Raw genomic sequence first — 24,676 nt, 5'->3', positions numbered from 1 at the left:
TATGATAGTGGCGAGGGGTAACATTTGGCACGGGAAGTAGCCGGTAGGGTCTTTGAGCGACCCCATGTTGGGTTTAGTCACAATGTGTGGGTTAGTCCTCTTCTTTGCTGCAACCTGTCCCCCCCTCCCTCCTCCTCTCTAACTTCATACCCTCGCTGGACCCCCAGAGTCCCCGCATTTCCCTCCCTCTCTGCCTCTTTCATTCGGTTTTTAAAAGGGATTCTGTGAGAGGGAATCACTTGACATCATTAGTTTTGGAGAGCGGCCACCATGGCAGGGTTGCTTGTCTTGGCTCATGAAAACATATGTCAGATTAGCAGCAGAGGACCTGTGCTCCGACCTCAGGTGAAAGGTCTGCATGAGTGTTCCTTTTGTTTACTACTGTTCTTCCACATATCTCTCTGGTCTCCTACCATTAAACCCGATTTAATTTATCTTATCCCTAAATGTTTTCTTTGCGTTAGTTTTAAACTGACCTGACTAAGTAATCTGAGTTTGGTCTCTCTGATAAAACAGCTTTTATTTTCTTTGCCACCAGCCCATTTCATATCCCTTGGATTTCTGAGTAAAGGAAAAAATCAGCCGTTGGTCCCTTTCCAAGTCTCATACAAATGTTACCCTAATCAAATGTAACAACAGTAAAAAAGGGAACATCAGGCACATCTTTCCTGCAACTGTGATCTTAAAAAATGTGTCTTAATTTTCTATATAGACATACCTCTTAGTGGTCAATCTAGTCCAATAGGTAACAATCCCAAAGAAATCAAGTGATTGGTGTATCGATGGATTGGATTCAAAATGATGTACGGTCCAACCATTTATAAGAAAAAAGTCAGGACACCAAACATCTGAGCTTTCCACACGTCACTAACACTTCTTCTAGGCCTTGTTTTAACGTGTGGAGCTCCAGACAGGTGAGCTTTACAAACAGGTGCTCAGATGCCAGGTAAATTACTGCTTGCTGAACTTACTCCAAATCTCCTGGCACCCAGCGCTTGGTTTTACGAAACAATCCCTCCTGGCTAATCTTTCCATTGCGCACCTAAACGAAGCATAACACATACTTAAAACTGTTATTTGTTTTACAGCTAAAAGGATAAAGTGATGTAATTCACCCACTAATTTGTTGTTGTTCAAATGTAGCATCTATTCTGAAACCTCATTGTTGTGTCCTGTGTACAACTTTTATTCCTGGAAAAAGGCGTCACAACTTAAAAATGTGGCCTTGATAGAATCAAGCGGATTCTGCCCATTGGTGGGAAAGTGCTGATTAATTGTGTCGTAGCCCTGTGAGAAAGTACGCCCAGCGCAAAGCACTAATTATGGGCCCTGCCTGGCCGAGAGAAAAGGGGGCAAAACTCTCAACAAAGGCCCATCTCATATCTCAAGACAATGAGGAGCCAAAAGAATAGGAGAAAGGAGAAGTTAATGAGCTGTGTCACCTGGCATCTGTTGATGCTGGGACGCGGCTGACTGGTGTGTCTGTGTACATGAGAAAAGAGAGAAAGTGTTTATGTATGTTTACATGTTGGATTCTGTGGTTCATTACGGAGTGTCCCTTTTCGGCATGCTACTTTACAGAAAGGACAATGCTGCAGGTAAAAGTCATATCTCAAAGGTGTGAATGGAAATGATAAGAACATGCAACACCTTGGTAGTTAGATGGTTACTGCGTGTGCCACATGTCACTGGTCTGATTCCCACAGTGGGACCGTTGTGAAATGTTAAACCCCTTTCTCTCTCTGTCCATTTTGAGTCTGCGACTATACTCCATCTGTTTTATAAAGACAGAAATGCCACAAAAAGGCATTAAAGAATATGAGTGTAGTATAGTATTTGTTTATTAGTCCCCGAGGGGAAAATGGGTTGCAGCACATCACAGAGGCATTTAAAAAGTTAAGACAATACATCACTAACAACAACATAGACACAGATAAAAACAAACAGACATAAGAAAACCAGATATCGGCAGACATGACAAGCGGCCTATCGGCCCTCATTTGCGAAATAGGGGAGACAGGGCCAGACCAGCTGGGTAAACAGTGCGTCCTAGCCATCATTTGTTCAGGAGTTTGATGGCTTGTGGGACGAAAGACAGCCTAGATCTGTTATTTTTTAAATAAGGGGCACGATATCTCCGCCCGGATGGCAACAGTTCAAAGTAAGAGGGTGCCTCAGGTCACTCACAATATTGTGTGCCAATTTTAAAACTCTGTCCTTATATAAGCATTCTATATTAGCAAATGAGATTCCTGTCAATTTACTGGACAATGTTACGGCCCTCCTGACTGACTTTTTATGTGCCTCAGTTGCGTTGCCGAACCAGCATATAATGCCGAAGGAGAGCACACTTTCGATAAAAGCATGATATAACATCTTCACCATTCTGTTGCCGACATTAAAAGACAATAATTTACGTTAAAAAAAACATTCTTTGTTGAGACTTAGCATTTATTTTCTCAGACCAAACATCCCATCTGAGCTTGTGGTCAAGCACGACACCAAGATACTTGTACTCAGTGACACATTGAATGGGCTATGATGAGAACATTGTGGATTTGTACCCATCTTTGTTGTCATGTAATTGCTTAATTTTTCAGCAAAACTTTGTCTGAGCCTGTCAATAATAAAGAAACATTGTCAATGCTATTTGAAATGAAAAGCCCAAAACTGTCAGTGCAACTGAGCTGCACAAATGTGTGTTCAAATATAAATATGTCTTTCTTTATGCACGTCAGTAGTTTTTAGAGGTTTGTTCTCCTTCAGCTGTTTGGACTTTAATGACTCCTTCTGCCACTAATACTCTAACTTTCTAACTTTCATATTCTAGGTTTAGTTGATCAGAAGCATCAAAGGACATATCAGTGCAGATGCAAAGTAAAAGTCAAACCTTTTCATCGTTGTAGGTGATTCAATTCAAAACCTTTATTTATACAGATAAAACCCATTGAGATCATAGACCTCTTTTGATTATACTTTTTATTCATATGATCAAACACATTGTAGATTGGGGCATTAACCATTGCTTCCAAATGACAATAACAACATATCGAGGCTTCACACTGAAACATATATAAATAGGGCTGACACACTAAAACGGCTTTGACCCTTATTCATAACACGCTGGCCACATGTTGTTATGAGGAGAACACAGAAGAGGTCTGGCTTTCCAGAAACTGTATATACAGTAAGCACATTTGTGATCCTATAAAAACAAAACTCAGCCATGGGTTCAAAAATACTTTGTGAAATCCAGAGGGAAACACTGTGCGATCCTCAGTTTAAAAGGCGACCAGTCGACTGTGGTTTAGAGTTGAAGGGCGGCAGCAGCAATCCTGTTATGACAGTAAATGACGTGACGTGAAACTGCATTTAATGACAGAAGGTGTATTATAGCTCGAACTGTGTTTTCTGTTTCGTTTGGCGCTTGACTTTTGTTTTTCACTGACCCTGAGGAACAATTTCAGTAATATTCAGGGAGTCAAAAACTAGTTTCATGTCTCAAACAGAACAGATATCTGTTGACAGGGCTAATTGTTAAGTGCGCGGTTGCTGATCTCGAGGCCAAAGAACCACTTTTGGTTGTTCCACTGAAATTTGTATAACTTACGCAGAACCACAAAGTTTTTCTGTGCATTGACACTGCTGTCTGTTCATACTGTATCCATTGTGCACTGTTTCAGTGTGCTTTAGATGTTCTAATGATAGAATAAACTACTTGGTAATTAAAGATTCCTCCTCCTTTGAGAAGGGGCTGGGCTTTGCAAAAAGGGAATTCTATGTTTCATTTTGAAGTTATTGGTCCAGTTCCAAGACCATCTAGCCTCCAATGATCAAAGGTTGAGTCAGAGAAAAGCCTAGCGGGAGGCTTATGCAAAATGTCGTCTCCTTATTGCGAATCGCCCGACACGTTGGAAACCATCGGCGCTCGTTTAAATGTCAATATACCCCGATGCAGTTTGGCTGTGCTTGGTCAAGTTTGAAGTATGTGGTTGAAAAAAAATCTTAGAAATAGAATTTGCAGGGTTTGGAAAGTTGCTTTGATTAAATTCCTCGACCACGGCTGATTTATCTCCGAGTCCGTAAGAACATTTCATATCTGAAGATAGTCATGCACGATATAAAACCTTGGCACTTGGGAAACAGTGTCATAAAAGTATTTATTTGTTGCAATTTTCATATTTTTCAAATGATTACTTAAACACATTCAATACATACAGACCTGTACTTTTGAAAGAACATCCATAACATTCATCTGTTTGCAACTTATATCAATATTCCAATTACTTGTATATATAGAGTATTCTGCAAAATGTCTATTATATTGTATTTACTTGCACTATTATCTGTTTTATTATGTTGCACTGTTGGAGGAGCTTGTGCCCTAAGATTTGAATTGTCATAACTAAACTGTAGCTATGTACACATGACAATAAAAGCCTTGAACTCTTGTCCATGATAACAGATTGTTGCAGGAAATCATTTTTTCTTAGTAAAAATCATTCTTGTTCAGAGAAGATAATAAGCAGTCGAAAGAGATCATGACGAGATGAAGGGACATTGAACTTCCGCAGTCATCCCTCGCTGCCCCCCCTCCCCCTCCCCTCCCCCCCTCCCCCCTCCCCCTCCCCCCCCCCCCCTCCCCCTCCCCTCCCCCCCCCCCCCCTCCACCTTCAGTGCTGATCCATTATGTTAATGGTGATTACTGGGTCACACATCAACACTATGTTTCCACCTTTTAAAAGCAGGCCAGACGTCCAAAGCCCCATGACGGAGCGCAGGGGGGACGTCTGGGTCTGTTGGAGGTAACTACCGGGGTGGAGGGGGGGCTGATAGCATCGCCAGGAATTTAAACAAAAGTATTTTTTTCTCCCTCAAAGCCACCATCTTTCAGTCTGACGGTTACTGTAAACATCATTCCAGCACACAGCATTATAAGACATGCTACTCCACATTCCTTCAGCGCTTTTAAAAAGATGGAAAAATGTCTCAAATATTGTATGTTTACTGGTTGGGAGAACATTTAAAGTAGGTTGTTTTTTTTAAGTGCTGAAACATTGACAAAGCTACGTCTCAGGTTATCTCCAATCTTGACAAATGATGAGAATTTTATTTTTGGGGGATTTCACAGCTTTGATGCGGTGTATGGTGCTATATATATATTATCCCATTTTATTAAAGAGGCCCTATTCTGCTTTTTGGGGTTTCCCCTTTTCTCTAGTGTGTTATATAGGTTTTAGTGCATGTAAATGGTCTGCAAAGGCTAAAATCCTGAAGTTCAATTGGACTCCTTTGTTTATTTCCCATAACATAGTAACATCACCACGTAATAATCACACTTTTTTATTGGGTAGTGCTCCAACAGATTGTACGTAAGGGGCGAAACATCTTTTAGCTGTTGACCAATCACAACAGAACCGGCCAGCTAACCAATCGGAGCAGACTGGGCTCTGGTTTCAGACGGAGGGTGAAAAGAGAGGCTGCAGCACAGGCAGTATGAGAAAAATAAAGAGCTTTTTGAACATTAAAGCATAGACATGTCACAGGAGAGGCAAAAAACACAAATATGAACTCGCAAATGAACAGAATAGGGCCCCTTTAATACATGTGTATCTTAGTTATTGACACTTAAAAGAAGGAGCACATACAAAGATACATTTTACTTTCTTGGCCCAATTATTTTGTATAATATGTTATGATATTGAAGTTTAAAGAAAGCACAAACCGTGAACTCTTGTTGCCCTTCATGGTGATATACAAAGCCTGCAGAGATGTTGCAATAGAGCTTTCTCAATTTAAAAACATCTGACCTTAAAAGCAGTCCTCACACTTTGGGTTTGTATATAAAAATGCATACCTTGGCAGGATGAGGAGAAGGGAATGTACTCTATGTCCAACCAATGGCTACCTGCAGCATTTCTCTTTAAGGAAGTCTGATAATCAACGTTCACATTGTTGAATTCCATCCTGAACCAGGCTTTCTCCAGTGCAATAAAAACACATAAAATAGTTTTTAAAATATAGTCCTCATTTTATTAACAGAGGCCAAATAAAACTCATCACATTTTATTTACAAAGGGAGGCAATAAATATCTTAATAATAGTCATAAAATTATTTTTCGCTTACATTTGTTTAAAAAAAAAAAAAGATCATAAATGTGTCATGTTGTTAGTAGCAACTCATACAAACACCTGCCCGGAAACAGGCGAATACACACTACAGGTGAGAGGAGGCTGGAGTTTGTCGTCAGTGAGAGGGAATGATTGAAGCACAGACTATTCCCCTTTTTTTCAGAAAATATTCCCACAATCTCGAGAAATCTGGGTTTCTGAGGAGAAGTCTTAATTGTCAAATGTGAACTTAAAGGTGGGGTAGGTAATTTTGGAGAAACCAGCTCGAGTGCGCAAGAATTAGAAAATACACAGCCGGAAAAAATCTGCCACTTCCTTACAGAGCCCCTCCTCCAACACACACGAACGCGCACATGACCAATGAGGGCACGAGGTAAGTTTGTGCACAGGCTGACAGGCAGGTAGGCCATCCAGTTACTTTAGCCGGGTGATCAGATGATTGGTCGTGCTTTTTACAGAGCTACAGCTTCCACAGATGACATTTTTTGTCAAAGCACTTCAGATATTCATTGCTATCAGGATGTTAAGAGCATTCCATGCAATATAATAAAAAGTGTATCTCGAGCCGGTTTCTCAAACTTACCTACCCCACCTTTAAGGAAGTAAAGGGCTACAGTCTTCCTGTCTGCAGATCACAAAACAAGCACGGGGATAAGCTTTCCTAAAAGTGTGTCGAGTGTGAAATGGAGCAAAGATGAGCTCACGGTCGAAAGATGATTTTGGAAGAGAAAAAACAGAAGAGCGTCTGAAAGGTTCTGGAGATTAACTGAGCACAGACAGTCAGACTAGGTGAAGATAAACACAGAAGAACAAGGAGGTAGAGGACGTCTTCATCACCAGCCCCGAACAATATTAGCTAGCTCACACTCAAAGAATCATCCTTTTCTTTGAGGAAGAGCTGTTATGAAAGTGGGCGACAAGAGGGATTAGCATACATAGTGATGAAGTTGGAAGACTTAGTGGAGTTATGAATCACATCAGCTGTAATATTTTTGTTTGTATTGTTTTCTTTTTAGCTGTTTAAACAAGACTAAAGCCACGGCTGGTGCCCGACTAGTCAAAGCATGTCGTGTTTTAGCTGAATCACAGGAAACGTCAAGGGAATCACACACAGCATTCCTGGAGCCGCCAGTGGAGCTGAGGTTGAGAGACATATGGAAAAACAAAGCAGAGAGGCAGAGAAAGAGAGACCTGTAAAACATTGCACTCAGAGCTACACAGTTATCCCGGCAGCACAGAGTCACCTGCGACCGCCACCTCTCTCCGGTTCGTCTCCATGGTGTCCGATTCCAGTGGAAAGTATGGGATCCGCGTTGTCAGGGGCAACACAAACAAAAAAAGGGGACAGGTATTCCAATAAATCTCTAGTTGGCTGATTTTTATAACATCGCGTAACAAAAAAAAAAAAGAAGAGAGAATGCACTGCCTTCAGTTCAAACGTGGCCGAGGAGGACGGCGACAGTTTCTCTCAGAGGTCCTTTAGTGTATCCAGTATAAATAACATGACAGACACGTTAGCACAATGACATCAACCCAGAAGAATCCAAGAGTTAGGAAATATTCAGTCATCCTGAAATACAAAAATAAAACATCTTTTTTTTTGTTCTTTTTGTCTGTCTTTCTTTTACAGAAGTGAAGTCTTTAAGGTGAAGACAAGAAGAAGCTTGAGATTTTTTCAGTTAAGTTCGTTTTTTTTTTTCTATTTCCCCCCCTTTGAGGAAAAGTAGTGCTGTCCTGTCCCATTGATTGGTCCCATCAGTTCCTCTTGGAGTTGGCTTTTAACCGCCGAGCCCTTCGTGTCCGCTTAGTAACCGGAGTGAAGCGAAACTCCTCCAGCGGGTCCAGCCTGCCCTTCGGCTGGCGCTTCATGAAGTGGACTTCCTGTTGCCTCTGCGTGGTCCGCGAGCCTTTTTTGGGCCGCCCCTTCCTGTTGAAGCCGAGGTACCATCCTTTGTACTTGGCTGACACGAGGGCCGTGTAGTTGTTCTCCAGGAATTCCTCGACAAACACACACTCCTGCTTCCGTCCATCGGGCTACACAAAGAAGAAATAGGACATTAATTAAAGATCAACATAGCTTATGGCTTATTTGCATTTCATCTGTGTGTTTGGGCTGTTTTTGATAGTGTAAGTGGTGTAAGTTTAAAATGTTGGTTTTGTGTTGAACACCTACATTTTTGATTGAATTTTAACACTTATTTTACATTAAAACGGATCGCAAACTAAGAAATTCAAGGACAGCATTACATTTGAAATCTTACTTTCAGAAGTAGAAAACGTCTTCCAATGAGTGTGGGGTAAAACTTAAAAGCATACAAATTCACTTTCACATGACTAGTGGCGTTTCCCGCACGCTTAACTCTCTGCTGCACTATTGTAGTTTTCACAGTCTTTTTAATAACTAATCTTTATTTCACTTTCAGCTAACAGGCCACATTGCAGTAGCTGTATTTTAGAGGAACAGTTTGGTTGTAATACAATCATTTACTTGCTTGCCATGTGAGAAACAATTCTGCAGGCTAAATATGCAGCAAGAGCCAGTTAGCTTAGCTTACCGGCATAATTAACTAACTCGGATAGAAGAAGTGGTGCTAATGATCTCATTTAACCTTCTGATTGAAGATATGGAGCTTTATATTCATGAAAATTCTTCAAAAACATGCTGGTGTGGAGTTTAAGTGTTTAAATTATACAAATGCTAAGTAGTGAGGAAAAGCTGGAGGGTTCTAATACTTTGCGCAATGGTCACAGCAGGCTGTTTGCAATGAGAGATCTCAGAAGTCTTGTAAGTCTGCATCAGACTTTTCTTTGGAAGAGAGCATTTCCACTGAAACCTGTTCACTGTGATGTCTGTGGATTATCTGCCGATACAGAACAGCCTTCCTAGAAAACAGAGCGGCTGAAGCTTTTAAAGCAGGGTGGAAGTAAATATCTCATATCTGCTATCTGCATGCCTTCATAGATATACGGGTAAGTCAGAAAATATCTAACATTCGGGTGGAGAGACACTTTCAAAATCCTGACGCCCGTTTAATTGAATGTCACCAGCAATGAATAATGTAAATGTCATTTTAACTGATTGTTAAAATGACCCTTTGCTGGTTTAAAGGAGGAAGTCAAGGAGCATTCTTTAAACCAATGACGCCCAAGCAACAAAAAAAAATGCATGTTTCTAACAGATGACCGTGATGAGAGAGTGAAATCGTGTGTGAATTATTGCAGACGCTGTGATGATGACAACTTGAGTCATTAATGCAAATAAATCACACGTGGGCTTTTTCAAATATGAACTTCTTTTCCATATCGCAGCGTTGGTCAGAGTCACATGCAGTCATCCCGCGCCTGTGGCCACCTGGTGTGACTAAGTGATATAATTGCAATGGCATTCCTCCTAAGTGACCATTAGTCTCTCAATGCATTGTGGTGATTGCAGTCCATAATTGACTGATCGAGTGTCAAAGGAGCAGGCCGATTACGTAATGGAAGAAGGGCTGGGAGTTATCAAAGGGGTTTTGTTAGGGTGTACAAAAAACAGCCGGAGAAAGCAGATCTGAGGCTGCGTTCAATTCAGCCCGGATTAAGAGCTCCATTTAAGATATTCATTTAGATATTAGGAAGTGGCGATTAAGTGAAAATATTGATCATTTACTGGAGGATCAGTGGGTTGAAAACCAAGAGATTCTTACCCTTCCGACTATTTTGCCCTTCTCGTTCATGCAGATGTAGTGTTCGCTCTCCTTTCCTTTAATTCGGATGTGGCTCCCGAAGGTTTCCGTCTCGACAACAAGGAGAGCTGGAAAACAAAAGAAAAAGAAGATTCTGTTAACAGCAAGTCTTTCCAATCACATGGTTTAAGGATCCTGATTCCATGCACATTTAATGATATCTCATTTGTTTTTCACACTTATGGTGATTATTTGTAACACTCAATTTCTTGACAATAAGACCAGCAATGTATTTTATTTTAGTACCAGTCCTGCAAACTGAACGCTCTAAGTACCTCACTCAGAAAACTCACATATTTAGCATCAAATTGCAAAAATGAAATGTTTTGAACTGTTTTTTGGGTGTTAATATTACGGTAATATGTCATGATTAAAGTGCCGTAATATGTACCACAACAAAAGTTAACCACCACTTATAAACCAGTAATGTATTTGTATAGAGATCAATAGGACAACACAATTCTGCAATATCCAGGAACACGATGTTGGTCTGTTAAAAACACATATTGCATGAGATTCTTTCTATCAGTGAATGTGGAAAAATGTTCAATGGTTTAGACATTTTTTGAACAAAAATGGACCAAAAAATGATGCGTCTGCAGAGAAAACAGTTATCTTTAGGTGTACAAATGTCTTAACAATATACCACATATGCACCAAAACAAGAATGCCACTCCACCCTGACGCAGCAGTAATCCACTCTCGAGACGCATCCCGGCGGCTCTTTTATAACCACCCCCCCACCCCACCCCACCCTGAATGTTAACCCCTGCGAGGTCACCTTTGTCTGCGCTCGCCCCTCGACCAGCAAAGAGATCGGCCAAACATTTGTGGAGCGGTTATGTGCCCCTCAGGATTAGGTTTCAAGTTCCCTTTAGTCTGTGCTCACTCAATCAAAAAGTTAAGATGATCCATTTGTTTAACACACAGGGCCATTCAGTAGCGCTCAAGGGAGCAGAGGAAGAATAGGCGAAAGGGGATGGGTCGGGCTCCAGGGCAGAAGTAACTCCCCCGCCTCCTCCCCCTCCTCACCCTTAAATACAACCTTGGGAGGAAAGTGGGAAACCTGTCTCAAAGGTGGAAGAAGTTATTCCCTCCTTTTGTTAGGAGAGATTCCTGTTTGTACGTCTTATTTGGGAGGGAGAGAACAGTATGTGTTATCACTGGAGGGAGCTTGGAGGAGCTGTAAGAAGGGAAAAAATCCAACAAGTCTTAAGTGAATGTTGTTTATAAAGATATTTCAGCTGTCTAAAAGTCATTTGACAAGCGTTTGGCTTTCTCACTTAGTTGGTTTTGCACGGAGACCCAAAATTCAACCTCAGCAGAAACATCGACCTAGAACATCAGATAAAACAATATTTCCCTCCCTACTGTAAGATACCCTTTGTCTGTAAATTGAATCATTTCATTTTATCTCAGTTGGCTCAACAAGAAAAATATCTTTGAGAAAGAGTGGTCACTGTGATGTTTTGTAAATGAACTCTTGACATTTCTTAAAAACAATTCTCAGGCCCAAGACTCCATTGGCAGCCATAGTCGGCACATTAAAGGGGAACAACATTTCAAAATCTGACAGAAATGTTAGAATAACTGCTCAATGTTTACCATTAAATCCCACTCCCAGTGACTTCTTTTTCACCAGGGTTTCTTTCATGGGGCAACATAAACAAGGAGGGTCCACAGGCGTGAATTAACCTCAGCATGGGGTCACCTGTCAGGAGAGTTGAAAGCTCCTGCTTTAATGCCACGTTGCAGCATCTATCAGTTTAAAAGCCTTTAGGGAGAACCACCGTGTGCTCAGAGTGGACATCAGGCATCATTTATGACAAAAAAGGATTGTCCTAGTCTCTTAAAAATAATGAATATGCTACCAAGAAGAAGGATGGCTGCACTAATAAGGACTTAGAGGTTTTAATGCTCTGTAACGAAGCAATATATTTCTGGTTGTGGCCCTCAGATGTGAAGCTGCAGTGACTGAGAGAGGATCTTCTTGAGCGTTATTAGTGAGTGCAAAGGAGTTCACAGGTGCCAGGTACTGCAGCTGGATGGGGAGGAGGAAGAGGAGGAGGGGCGGAGGGCAGAATTGGCAAGGCCTCATGGGAAAAATTGGATCTGCTTCCACTCAAGCTCTAACAAGCAGTGAGGAAACTTCGCCTCGGCGCATCTGTGACTGAACACACTCACTCAGAGGCATTCAAGACCGGCAATTTCAGAGCAGTGAGTCAGCTGTTATGAGCTAAATATCTGCAGGAAGTTCCAGGAACACACAAAACAAGGCCTGACCTTTAATTTACTCATCTGCTGCTCTTGTTTTGATATGAAATGAACAAGTTTGTTCAAAAGGCAGACAAGGTATATTTGAGATTGGTAGGAGCATACAATTGGAAGAACATGTTATATTCAGTAAAACTAAATCCTTCAAATGCCGTTTTGCTATATGCTTAACATGTTCAAGTATTGTCATTTTTGCACTGATAGCTAATATCCAACATCAAATGTGACAATGACTAGTGTGAACCATCTTGTTGTAAAGAAGATTAAAGATTTATATTTTTGCTTTCTCTTAATGTTTTAGGACTTTACTGATCTGCATTTCCAAATCTGGACAGACTCCATCTGCTTCCTCATGAGAAACAATAACATTTTCTGATGAATTAAGAGAACATTAAGTTCAATAATGCCATGACTGCATCCAAACCTCAATAGTTAAAACCTACAGTAAAGAATATGTTGCAGTTTTGGTCCACATTAGGGATTCTGGCCAAAATAATTACCTTGTTGTTGAACTATAAATCAATCAAGGTAAGAACAGACTTGCTCTGAATACCCAAACGCTGCGTTAAAAATCCATTGCAAAGTCAGCAATTTCATGTTTCCACCGACCCCATACAGAAGTTGGCGTTTTCTTAGTAAGTTCTCCATCCACTTTCCCGAAGCTAAACACTGAGCATGGACAAATGATCTCCATATGATGGCTGGATCAACATCTGGCTGGTAGGTGTTGGAGGGTTCTCATCCTGCTGTAAAGAAACTAGCTAGCATGTCAGGTGAGATGCACAGGAGTTCTCCCATACCATACTTGCCCCCATCATCTCCGTTGGCGTTGACTTTCTTCCCGAGGATCTGCACGTGTTTCCCCGTGGTCCTGCTGTACAGCTGATAGATCCGGACCTGCTTCCGGCTCAGGTCGTCCGGGTTCCTCGTGTGGTTCTCGATGTAAATCCTGAAATCAGCAGAGGTCTGCTGGGATTCCTGAGAGAAAGACGGAAGAGGAAGAAGCATAGAAATAGGTGAAGACAGGCGGTTAGAGATCGTCACGGCACAGGTGTTGATAGTAATGTGCTTTTATAGGCCGTGTGTCAAAAAAAATTGTGCTCCAGGCGCGAAAAACTCCAACCGGGAAATTGTGGCTGCGGCATTTGAGTGTTTTACTTCCTGCTTTCAGCTCGCACATTTTACATGCATTGCATTTACGAGCTGATAACTATGTACGAGATGTGTTAATGAAGTCACCGTTTGAGTAAAAATCCCACAGAACCAGTGCAGAGCCTATAGTGCAGCCTTCTGCTTCAGATTGAGACAGCGGTATACTATGTGCCCCGGGCGATATTGAGAAACCTGTATTCCATTTCCACAAGCAAGCAAGCCACTAGCAATTATACACCTGAAGCATCCAGACCTGTTGCACTATCATCAAACAAATATCTGCCTGCAGGCCAAGTACGGTCCATAAATTAGGAAACGTAGCGGGCGGAAGACAAGACGGAGGGATGGCATGAGGCACCTCCAAAACAGGAGGACTTTCTGATTCTGCAAATTCACCTTTCAGAATTTAGTAGAAGGCTTTTTATGAGTCACCTAAGACCTGACATAAAAACCGAGGAAACCGCAGACTTCGACAGCTCGTCAGAAAAGCAAATGTGTCACCCAACATGTGGAAGAGGAAACGTATACTTTCAGAAGCCCAGGAATCTGTGTTCACGCCAAGATCCCATTTCCCCAGCTGTATGGTGTGGTAATTGCACAGTAATGGCTTTTTATGTGGCTGTTCTCAGGTGGCTAATTATATACACATTACATACCCCGAGTTCTTGTTATTCTAACTTTAGTAAATTAATGACATGTAGAAAACATGAGGGGAAATCGTGGCCTCGGAAGAAGAAATCTTTAAGCTCGGACAGGAAAAATAAACGTTTGCAAATCAAATGGAGGCTACTAACATTAGCTCTCTTAAATCAGGTGACATATAATAATACTTTAAAGAACGATGTACAGAAAGGTGAGTTTTACGCCGCACACGAAAAAGCAATGGTTTAACCTCCCAAAAAGGATAATTGGATGTTGAGTTTGGACACCAACTTTAAATGTCTTCTTAAGGACTTTGCCCTCCCATTTCTGAGCCACATTTGGACTTGGGGCTTTTTAAATAGTAAGGACTCGTTGCCTCATTATGACGTATTTGGTCTAGAAATGTGGACCTCAGAGGATTCAGCCCCAGAACTGGGACACAGCTCCTGTATCTTGACATTTCGGAAACACGCCCGTAATGTTACTTTTGGCAATGTAGAAAATGAGAGGCATGATATTAAAATGTATCAGCGACTAATTTGTGATGTTAATAGTGACATCAAAACCTTAAATTGGGCCGACTTTACTTCATGCAATGGGATTTTTATTTGGGAAGCAATTTGTTTAGCCATGTAACTCTTATGGAAAATTATGTAAATAGACTTTTTTTAAACTAACCCTAACCCCAATTGGACTTGTTCTCTAGATCAGGTATATCTATCTGCATGAAACAACTGCTCAGCCATGTGATATAATGTTCTCTTTAACATTTTTCTTACAAACTACTGTAGTCAACACCAAATTGCAGAGAAAAATAAATCAAGAACCAGCACTTCCTACAGATAACCCTGATAACATTTAGATTAGATCTAGGAACTGATAACCCAATGCAACCCATTCAATTCAAGACAAGGATTTGCCATGCTCAACTCAAAAGCAAAAGCTATTTGACTCATACTGTCAAATGTATATAGACAGCATTTTCAGAACTGCATTTACTGTACATTAGAACTTAATGGATGTTTAATAAGTACTGGAGACCAAGGAGCGGCAATGTCAATGGAGTTTGTTGTATAGATATAGTTATATATACAGATAGTACTACTTTTATATTTGATGCTCTTAACATTCGGCGTCTGTTCCCAAGAGAAACTCCAGACAATGATTCATTTGAGAGCCGAGCAGTTAGCATGAGCAGCAGTAGCCTCAACATCTGAACAAACAAAGAAAAAAGTAGCACCTAGAGGACTTTTCATTCAACGAAAAAAAAGATTGTAAGATTGAAAAGTGATCTTCACAAACTTGGATCCCTAGCTGTTACTAAAAAAAGAAAGCAGCTTGATACAAAACCTCCCTCAGATTTAACATTAGTGCAACCGCCTGGTGTCCGTCCAGAACTACACACACAAAAATGTGTTAAAAGGATTTCGAAAGTCAAACATCGGCATCGTCTGTTGTCAACTTTCTCTCTGAATGAACCTCAAAGCTGACGAGCAAGAAAAAAAACCCTAACACAAAACAAAACGTGGCCTCTCTGGGCCGCTAAGGGATTTATCCCAAATCTCCCCGTCTCTAAACAAACATAAAGGTGTTTTGGTAGACAGTTGCATTTTCATCAAGGGAAAGGCAAGCCTAAGCACATGGCTGAGGTGAACACTAGCGACAACAGCTTTTTTTTTTTTTTTTATCACGCTGTCTCCTTTCTTCAAAGACACAGCATGAAAACGGATATGGTTGAAACTTCAAAAGTCTGGCACTCATCTTCACCCAGGAAGCTTAGTTGTCGCATCCATCTAAGATACACCTTGCTATCTCTCAGGGTCACACACACAAATAGGAAAACACACAGTCTCACATGTTGGCAGTGCATTCAAAGTTTACTTCCAACTGTGGTTGCGTCTGTTGTCTTTCCTCGTGAAATCACAACCACAGCATGACACGTAGGAGCCATTAGCCGCAGAATGGGTCAACAACACGGAGAGGGAATGTGAAAGGGGGGCATTAAAGGACTATTCCTGCATTTTTTCAGTTTGATCATTATCCTGAAAGCACTCAGGGAACCACAATGCATTTCCTTTGTTTGATAAATGCCTTTATCTAATCTGATTTCTTTCATAATCACATCAAACATGCAACATCCCATAACAAACATGGACTATTAATTATCAGTGCACCTCATTTGTCTGTAAGGTCATATTCTGAATGGGGTTCATCCTCGCTTACATTTGAGGAGTGGTCAGTCGACACGCTTTGTTTGTGCCAGTTCTGTTGGAATAATCAGAGCCCATAGACTTATATAACTTTGCAGTTTTTCGAGTTTTTAGGGTTCCAGGAATTCATATGTTGTTGATTCATTAAAACAAATCTTGATCAGAAAATTGACTTTCAGGTTAGACCTGTTATTTTTGTCAGAGAGCTACAGGCCCCCGACCGTGATGCCCTAAATGAAAAAAAAAACCTGTTGTAGGCTAAAACACTACAATTGTGCAACCATAACATTTATTTATATAGTTTACAAACAAACTTTCCCTCTAACAGGGTTGTATTGAATCAAAAGGTCAAAATGGCAGCTCTTAATATTGGTATTCTTTAGTTTCAGTGACTAAAATATAGCTAAGATAAAAATGACTTTTAAAAATATATCAATATGTTGCCAACTGTTGGATGCTTATTTAGAATAAAATATACCCCCGGAGTGAATAATGGTTAGAACCTTAACAACACTTTAAAAAAACAAAAACGATCCTGTTTTAATATTTGAGATCAGAGGGAACTATTTGAAACATCAGCACGTGGAAAAATGATGATCCAACACGTCATAGCTATAAAGTGATCAGATAACTTTATGAGAGAAGGAGCGTGCTCTCTGCCTCTTATGAATCACTGCGCGCAATTAGGTGAGTGGATGCCTGCAAATCATTACTGTTCAAAGGGAGACGCGACTAATAAAAAAACTAAAGCAACAAGCGCACAAGCAACCCATCTGTTCAAAGGACGAGTTAAACCCCAGGCATCAAAAATATGTATTAAACATTTCTGTTGGAAAATACGAAAGCTGCTAGTTTATTTCCAGGTTATAAAACTATCTTAAAATATTTTGTACAGGTATTTATAGCCTTTAGGAGATCAATCTTTAGACCAGTTTCCCTAATACCAAATGCGTTTTTCTTTTTCACTACGGGTTATATTATTTTAGCATTGGTTATTTTATAGGGATTATAATGTTGCCTTTATGTTTGGTGAAGTAGCTGTTATGATAATACTATTGCAGGGAACTGTTTTGTCCTTTTCCTTAAATGTATGCATGTTTTTTATATTATATCCCACCGGAAGAAAAAAAGTGTCCTAGTTCTCTCGTTTTTTAAATATCCTTGTTGATTTTATCCCTTTATTTTTCGCATATCAAATGCTTTCCTTTTACAATTAGAGGCCGATTTTCTTCTTAAGATAAGGTAATATGCAATTTGAAATTTGCCTTTTGTGCGACCACTTTAAAAATAACCTATCATCAGCATTTTTCCTTTAAAAAGCAGCACAGTGACATGCAAACGTACACACACAAAAAAGGGAGTTGAACGAGGGAGTAAACATACCTGTAGCTGGAAATAGAGTACCAGAAAATGTAAACACCTATGTGGAGAGAGGGAGAGAAAAGGGATGAGGGGAGTGAATCACACAGGCAATTACATGAAGAATAAACGCAGCCTACCTGGATTAAAGCAATGCGCAAATATGAAGCTTTTAGCGACTTCTATTGGTAAGAATGCATGGTTTTATGTGAGAAAGGCACGCGGAGAAGTGGAACACTTACAGGTATATGAACCTCGAAGGCAGCACAGACATCTTGACTCGCAGAAATACACCTGAAATACACCTGCTTCCACAGATTTGGAAAGGTTGGCGAAATCGCCCCCCTCTCTCTTGCTTTCGCTCCCTGGCGCGTCCTTTACAACTCCGGGGGTAAGTAGGAGATTGAATCCCAGTGTAAGGATATATCACTGGAGAGCAGCAACAACAGAGTCACGGAGTGCAACATTAGGTGTTTCCTTGTTGGGGTGAATTATCCAGTTTTTTTCTCAGACCGGCTCCCCGAAATCCCGGAACGTCTCCGTAAATCGGTGCCAAGCGTGGAAATGATTCACAAGTCAACCTCTCCAAAAATCCCCTTCGCTCATGAAAAAATATCCTTCGAGTTTTGCGCACCTATAGCCAAGTTTCCCCACAATCCAAATCCTACTCCAGAAATCACAGGCTCCTCAACTCCGTCCGTACCTGCGGGGGCTTTCTACACCTTGCATGTGTCATTTTATTCTACCAAGTGCTACGCTGGAAAAAAAGTTAAAGTGGTGATAATAAAACGCCCTTCCACCACTCGCTAAAAGTGGGCAAACAAACTTATCCAGGCATAGCAAAGTTATGTTTTTCAAAAAGAAAAGCAGAGTGGAAATCGCAGTCCCTGGAGAGGTTTGGGGGCTGGTGATGGCGCAGCAGTGCCTGTCAGTGGTGTTTGTGCGTCTGCGGCTTGAGATTTGGGCACAGAGAGGCTTTTTTGTTGTTGGTGGGAGGAAACATGTCAGCGGTTTGCACCTGATAGGATAATCCTGGCGAGACCATCAGCTTGGAGAGGGTTTGTTCCTCTCGGTGGGCAAAGCGATGCGCAGTGCTCTTTGGTTTGGTTGCTTTTAGATTTTTAAAATTAATAAAATGTTTTTTCCTTTAGTCAGGTTGGATTTTGTTGTTGTTGTGTTCGGCTATGGACAAAGACCACCTGATAAGAGATGGCATTTGACGATATCTACTTTCTTTTCTAAATTATATAAATTTCATTTTTATTTTTGCGTCAAACCATATTTTCAGGTTATATTATTTTAACCCCTTTATGACTTAAATAATAATAAATATCAACAGGTATCGTAATTTTCTTCATTACATTGTCATGGGTGTAGAATAAACAGCGGCTGCGTGTAACCACCACAGAAACTGCTCCTCTCAGTCGGGTTTTTAAAGCTACTGCTGGTTTGTGGATTGGCCTCGGCTCCTCCAGACAGCATTCAAATGCAGGTTGTTGTCGACCTCGATTTTTTCAATAATGTGCTATAACTTATCCCGAATTTAAATGAAAGAGAGGTGTGAATCTGTTTACGAGCTGGCAGCAGTAAAGCGAGCCCACATCCCTGCTGCCATCAAAAAAACAGAAAACCTTTGTGGTTCTCCTTTATTGTCCCATTAAAACTGGATCCTCGGCATTCCTGCCCCATTGATATTCAAAATGAATCTAAATGATTACATACAAACTTCCCATGTTGGGGATTTCAAAGGGCCTCCTGCAGTGAGTTTAGTGGGGACTGAAAGGAGTGTTTAACTAAGAGCTCCAGCTGCTGATCAGCATAAGGCAAACACACAGACAATCAATTATTTATCTGGAAAAATATAAATGCATGAATTTTATTTATCTAAGTGTTTATGATTTATAACGACAAGTTGAGTCATGTGTATTTTGTGCATGTTGTAAAGAGGATAAAGTGGGTTCATGTGGTGTTTACCCTGTGATTCATGGCCGTCTGCCTAACAAGAAGGCTTGATCCTGACAACCACAGTGCACTTTAATAATCCCTGTAACACAACTGGGGTAGAATGTCAATTTAAAGCATGACTAATTTAGCCTTGTCCGCCTCAAGGGAGGGGAAATCACAGCAAATATTGGGCCAATAGTAATTATCGAGGAAGATAATTTAATGATTTCTTCACAAATACGAGGCATTGGTTCTGTTTGATCAAGTAAGGCTTACAGTTCAAAACAAAAGCACCTGACAACTGATTTAAAGAAGGCAGGATGATAAACAGCAATTACCACGCCGACTGTGATAGAGCCAGCATTGCGGGGTCACTCCTCGCCTCTTAAGCACATGTTTGTGACAAACTTCTCGGAGCATGACTGTAAATCCACAACTGAGGGGAGAGCGCTGTAGCGAGCTTGATGTGGCCACCTGTGACTCACAAGGAGGCGGAAATGTATCTCTGCTCATGGCAAAAAGGGAAGATACACTTTTTTTTTAAAGAGGACTTTTATCATGAGTCACAAGAATAGGGAAATAAATAAGTTATGGCTGCAGGCCAAATGTTGGATGTGTCAGCTATGCACTTGTCTGGACAACCAGTCACATTGGCAGCTGGCCAGGAGTCAGAGGGAAATATTTATTTTAGAAATATAAACTTATTTATGGCACAAAAGAAAGCCCACTGGACCAACTCTTTTCATACATGAAATCTGCCTGACAAAAGGGATTTAAAAGGACCTAAATGGAAGGACTCCATTGGCTTTGCACTGTCCCCTCTGAGAACCTGATTGTTTACATTGTTTATCCATATCACTGTTTAGTTTTTAAGCTGTTGGAAGGTTTGGCACCAAATTCACATCCAGTACAACCATCATTTGGAGAAGAGAAGTCTCAGACAAGGTGCCAACAAAACACTTCATCTGTAGGACGCTTTGCAGAGTTAGGGTTGGTTCACACCATTTCAAAATATCGGTTTTATTTGTCTTTTTTTAAACCAAACAATACAAGTATTTTAAGTAGTTGATTTTGAATTATTCAAAGTAAGTGGGAATATGAATTTGCTGAGGATTCAAAAGATATATATTCAGTCAATGCTTTGAACACAAAAAAGTCAATTCCAAATATCACAAAACCTCAACTCAAATGTTTTGGAAAAAACGGACCCTTTAAAAAGGAAGAGAGTTCAGATGTGGATTGAAAACTACATTTTCACACCATCACTCAAAAAAGTTGGTGCTCCCGACAAATTGCAAATTGCCCGCTGACACTATATGAAGAAGAAAAAAAGATAAAACAGCGAGAATCAATCAAAAGCAGTATGCTGCTGGTCGAGCATGACAAGAGTGAGCTTTATGAATGGGGAGAGCTGTTTCTCAGTCCAGTTTCTGAGGCACGGAGGAGGGGGGGGGGCAGCCACTCAAGAGTTGGGATAAGGTTACCCACAGAGATTAGCTGACAAGAGTGAGGGAGTGAGAAAAACAAGCAAGCAAGTTAAAGGTCTTAGTTTACCTGGCTTGCTGTGCTTGGCAGCCAATGAAAGTGCTTTGAAACCACAGATTGTGCCTGAGATGTTCCTCAGCGGCCACATTTGCCAATTCTGTTCAAATTTCATGAATACAAATTTAGAGCTACAAAGTGGCGAATTATGTTATTTCGACGACTCCCAGACTCCTTTCAAGTCTTTGAATTTGAACCTCGCCGCGTCCCCGAGCAGCAATGCGTGTCTGTCCGCAGCGACGGGACTGTGGGAATGTCACCGAGGATATCTCATTGAAGCTAGAGGAGGAGGCATCTGAAGGCGGGCGAGCGCTCAGCGGTTCAAAGGGCCCTAGCAGGCATTTAGGGCTCCACAAAAGAACTTGGCAGATCAGTAAGTGAAGCCCAATGTACTACATTAGTGTCAGGACCCCCTCCGCGTCCCTCCCACTTTGCACTTTCATCTCTGACACGGACATATTGACTTAAAGGAAAGGAGGGGTGCCAGGGCCCACCGAGGAGGGGTGGGTAGTGGCGGTGGGTGTCGGGGGGGGGGTATATGTGTCCCATTCAAATATCAAGGTGAGGCGATTGATGCCCAGGGGTGACCACTGACTCATATAAGCCACCCAGAAGCCTTTTTCTTTAACTAGAAGTCACAGGCCGACAAGCGTGTGAGACCCAAACGGGACGGCCCTCTTCCTCTCATCTCACTGAAATCAGCCTCACCCCATTAGTGTATGCTGACCCCACCCCAACCCCCCTCTCCAAACACACACCCACTTCCCTTTTCACACTGTGGGTGATGCCCTTCCGCGGGGCTACTGAAGTCCAACGGTTAATGTGGGTTTGGGTCGTGACGGGGTCGCGACACCTTGACATTGCGGAGGGTGACAGAGAGAGGAGCCAGAGGAGGGGGGGGGGAGCTATTGCCTGCTACCTCGGAGACCTTTCAAGTCTTACCTAAAGGAGAGGGAGGAGGAAATAAAAAAAAGCGGGAAGTGTTTTAGTAATTTGTCCCCCGTCACACGTTGTTTGCATGGAGTCATTAAGGGCCATTTAGGTTCTGCCTTGAAGGGAAGAGGCCAGAGAATTTGGGCGCGGGTGCTCTTTGGGAGAGAGGCCGTGGGAGTGAAGGGTGAAAATTAAAGCGTTGCTCTTCAACAAATCATCTCTGTAAGCACCGCGTACATGCAGAACATATTACCGTTTCCATTGACTTGGGTCGCCTGTTTGACATTAATGATGATTTGCTCCATGTCGTCCAGCGGGGAGTTGAAAGTTGTTGCTCTCTTGTTGCTAGTTGCTAACACGTGAAACAACTTTATGTGACTACACGAGTTTTGAAGACATCACTAAACTATTCTCGCTTGGATGAGATCTTTGGCCATTGTTCAGTACAGAGTAACTGCCAACATGTGTCACAGTGATCCAATTGAATAACAATCAGCCGACAGACCCCATGTGTTTTAGGATTTTGGCCTGTAGTTGACAGATACATGTCAAATCTCCTGGATGAGCAGAGGTAATCGAAAAGTCTTGTTTCGCTTCTCGGACTTGTGCCTTAATGACATAATAAGCCTTCAGAGCGGGGTGGACTGGTGGTGAACGTTTGGGAAGTCAAATGATGTAAGTGTTCTTTGTCAGCTTTTTTCCTCCCTGAATTGAACGAACCCATAATTGTTTTTCTAGGACTGCCATAATTACCAAATTAAGTGGCTGGTTGTTTTGTAACGTGGCATAAAAGTGCTTTGAGACTCACAAACTGGCCAGAGGTTTTGACTCATTCACACGAAATGAGGAGGAAAGTAACTAAGTAAATGTACTCAATTACTTTACTTGAGTAATTCCCTTTTATGCTACTTTATACTTCTACTCCACATTCATAGGCAGTTATAGTACTTTTTACTTCAGTATAAACATTTAACACTCATAGGTACTTTAAACATGTGATGTGCTTATATGATTTGATACAGTGATATTTATATCGCCCTGAGATTGATAAAAACAGGATCATATATTATATAAAAGCTCATTCGTCATATAGAGTCCTTTTACTTTTGATACTGTAAGTAGATTTAGCTAAGTATGCACTTCTACGAAAGTAACATTTTGCATTCAGGACTTTTACTGAAGTGAAGGATCTGAGTACTTCTTCCACCTCTGGTTATCATTAAAACAGTAATTAAAAAACGTAACTGCCCTGCTGTGTTTTAAATGCATTTTCCTGCCTTGATGAATGGCAGTTTATAGATCTCATTAATGACACAAAGGCCCTGCACCGTAAATCAGAAATCAGCTTTGAAACACGTTAGAATCAAAAGGATGTCGAAGCCCACCAAGAGTGTGACCCGGACTCACCCACATGATTTGATGAGGACTTTGATTTGAAGTCATTACCTTCATGTTAGGGGTGAGAAGTACTAAGTGAGTGTTCAAAGGCGAAACCTGTCAGGCTAATGTTTATCTGATTACTGCTGTGTGTCTGAGAAGCACTTCCTCAGGTGCAACTGGGCTGTTGTGGGGCTTGTTGTGGCAACACACTGGTCTCATCTTGTGTAACTCATCCAATTCAATAATGACAATATCATTTTGAAAATTATGGAAGACTATTGAATTATTAAAAAATTAATCGTTCTATTTATGATATTTTTTTGGAATACATCCTACAATGTTTCCTTTTTGATTAAGGCAAACATGGTTTTGCAGCTATATTATCGACTTTGTGTGTTTTTAAATATATGTTTGAATGAAAAAAGAGGAAATGTTGATTTTGCTCCAAATGAATGACTTCCTTTTTGCCAAAAAAAGTGTCCAAACCTGAGAACACAGCCTCATTAAAGGTGGGGTAGGTAATTCACTTCAGAAACACTTGTTGTTATATTCCATGGAATGCTCTTAACACCCCGATAGCAATGAACACATTAAATGCGGTTGTGTACTTTCAAATTCTGGATGAATGTAAGGCCTCTCATTTAACCACAAACGGTTTATTTTTGACATACTTTTTGGTTTTAAGAAGATGTGCTTCTTGATGGTTGCTGTAGGGTAATAATACACATTCTACATGAACCTAAGGACCCAGGTTTCTGTTTTGCCGAGAGACAACCCCAATTGGGAGCAATACAAGGGGTCAGTAAGTCCACGATAAAACTCCCGATGCGCCCCCTTACAATTTAAGTTCAACAATAAGTCGCACTGGAGTGCAGCTGCTGCACACAAGTCCTTTTCCCAGTCACGAAAGGTCCCACAGCAGTTTTGAGTCCCTCCTTGAGCTGCCTCTGCTCTGCTAAGCTAGCCTGAACCTGCAGTTCCACTCATCCTAATCGCTGAGCCCAATCCATTCCCCTGTCTAGCACCTCTTCAGAGGCCGCTCGCCCCTTTGTTCTGACAATACACAAACGACCATTCAAATGGAGGGACTCTGTAATCAGTGAAATACTAGCCTCTGGGCTTTGTAGAATAGAAGAAAAAGGGAGGGAGCGAGAGAGAGAGAGAGAGAGAGCAACATAGAAAAAGAAAAGGGAGAGAGAAAATCCAACCATGACCAATCAACTCTAACTACCTGTCTGGCTTTTTAGCTGCAGATGTTATTTGGCATAGAGGGGAAAAAAATGTGCCCGTTCCAGATGTAAGATGTACAAAGGGAAGGCAGGCTGGTACCTCCACCCACCGAGAAAAAGGCCGGACCCTTCCACACCCATCCAGCTTTTGATA

The 24,676-nt window shown here is 41.2% G+C and overlaps 1 protein-coding gene across 2 annotated transcripts; it reads right to left on the bottom strand.

Annotated features, from left to right (window-relative positions):
- Positions 1-5,579: 5,579 nt before the first annotated feature.
- Positions 5,580-18,886, bottom strand: fgf24 (fibroblast growth factor 24). Of its 2 annotated transcripts, none has more exons than XM_034199438.1 (5): positions 17,737-18,886; positions 17,519-17,555; positions 12,932-13,109; positions 9,819-9,925; positions 5,580-8,166 (listed from the first exon to the last, which is right to left on the bottom strand). In XM_034199438.1, the coding sequence occupies exons 1-5, from the start codon at positions 17,766-17,768 to the stop codon at positions 7,888-7,890; spliced, it is 633 nt and encodes a 210-aa protein (XP_034055329.1). In that variant the 5' UTR covers positions 17,769-18,886; the 3' UTR covers positions 5,580-7,887. The 2 variants fall into 2 exon arrangements, with proteins under 2 accessions (XP_034055329.1, XP_034055330.1); XM_034199439.1 differs by having other exon boundaries at positions 12,941-13,109.
- Positions 18,887-24,676: the final 5,790 nt, after the last annotated feature.

Source organism: Gymnodraco acuticeps, unplaced genomic scaffold (assembly GCF_902827175.1).
Source record: "Gymnodraco acuticeps unplaced genomic scaffold, fGymAcu1.1, whole genome shotgun sequence".
Classification (NCBI taxonomy): domain Eukaryota; kingdom Metazoa; phylum Chordata; class Actinopteri; order Perciformes; family Bathydraconidae; genus Gymnodraco; species Gymnodraco acuticeps.
Note: the sequence above shows the minus strand (reverse complement) of the source record. Positions and strands in the feature narration are given on the sequence as shown.

What these genes read in the sequence shown, in the direction of transcription:
- fgf24 (XM_034199438.1), bottom strand. Translation starts at nt 17,768, where the DNA reads ATGTCTGTGCTGCCTTCGAGGTTCATATACCT. An exon ending in AGATGATGGGGGCAAGTATG is followed by an intron (nt 9,926 to 12,931) that starts GTATGGGAGAAC and finishes TTTGTTTTCCAG; the next exon opens with CTCTCCTTGTTGTCGAGACG. An exon ending in AGGGCAAAATAGTCGGAAGG is followed by an intron (nt 8,167 to 9,818) that starts GTAAGAATCTCT and finishes TTCTTTGTGTAG; the next exon opens with CCCGATGGACGGAAGCAGGA.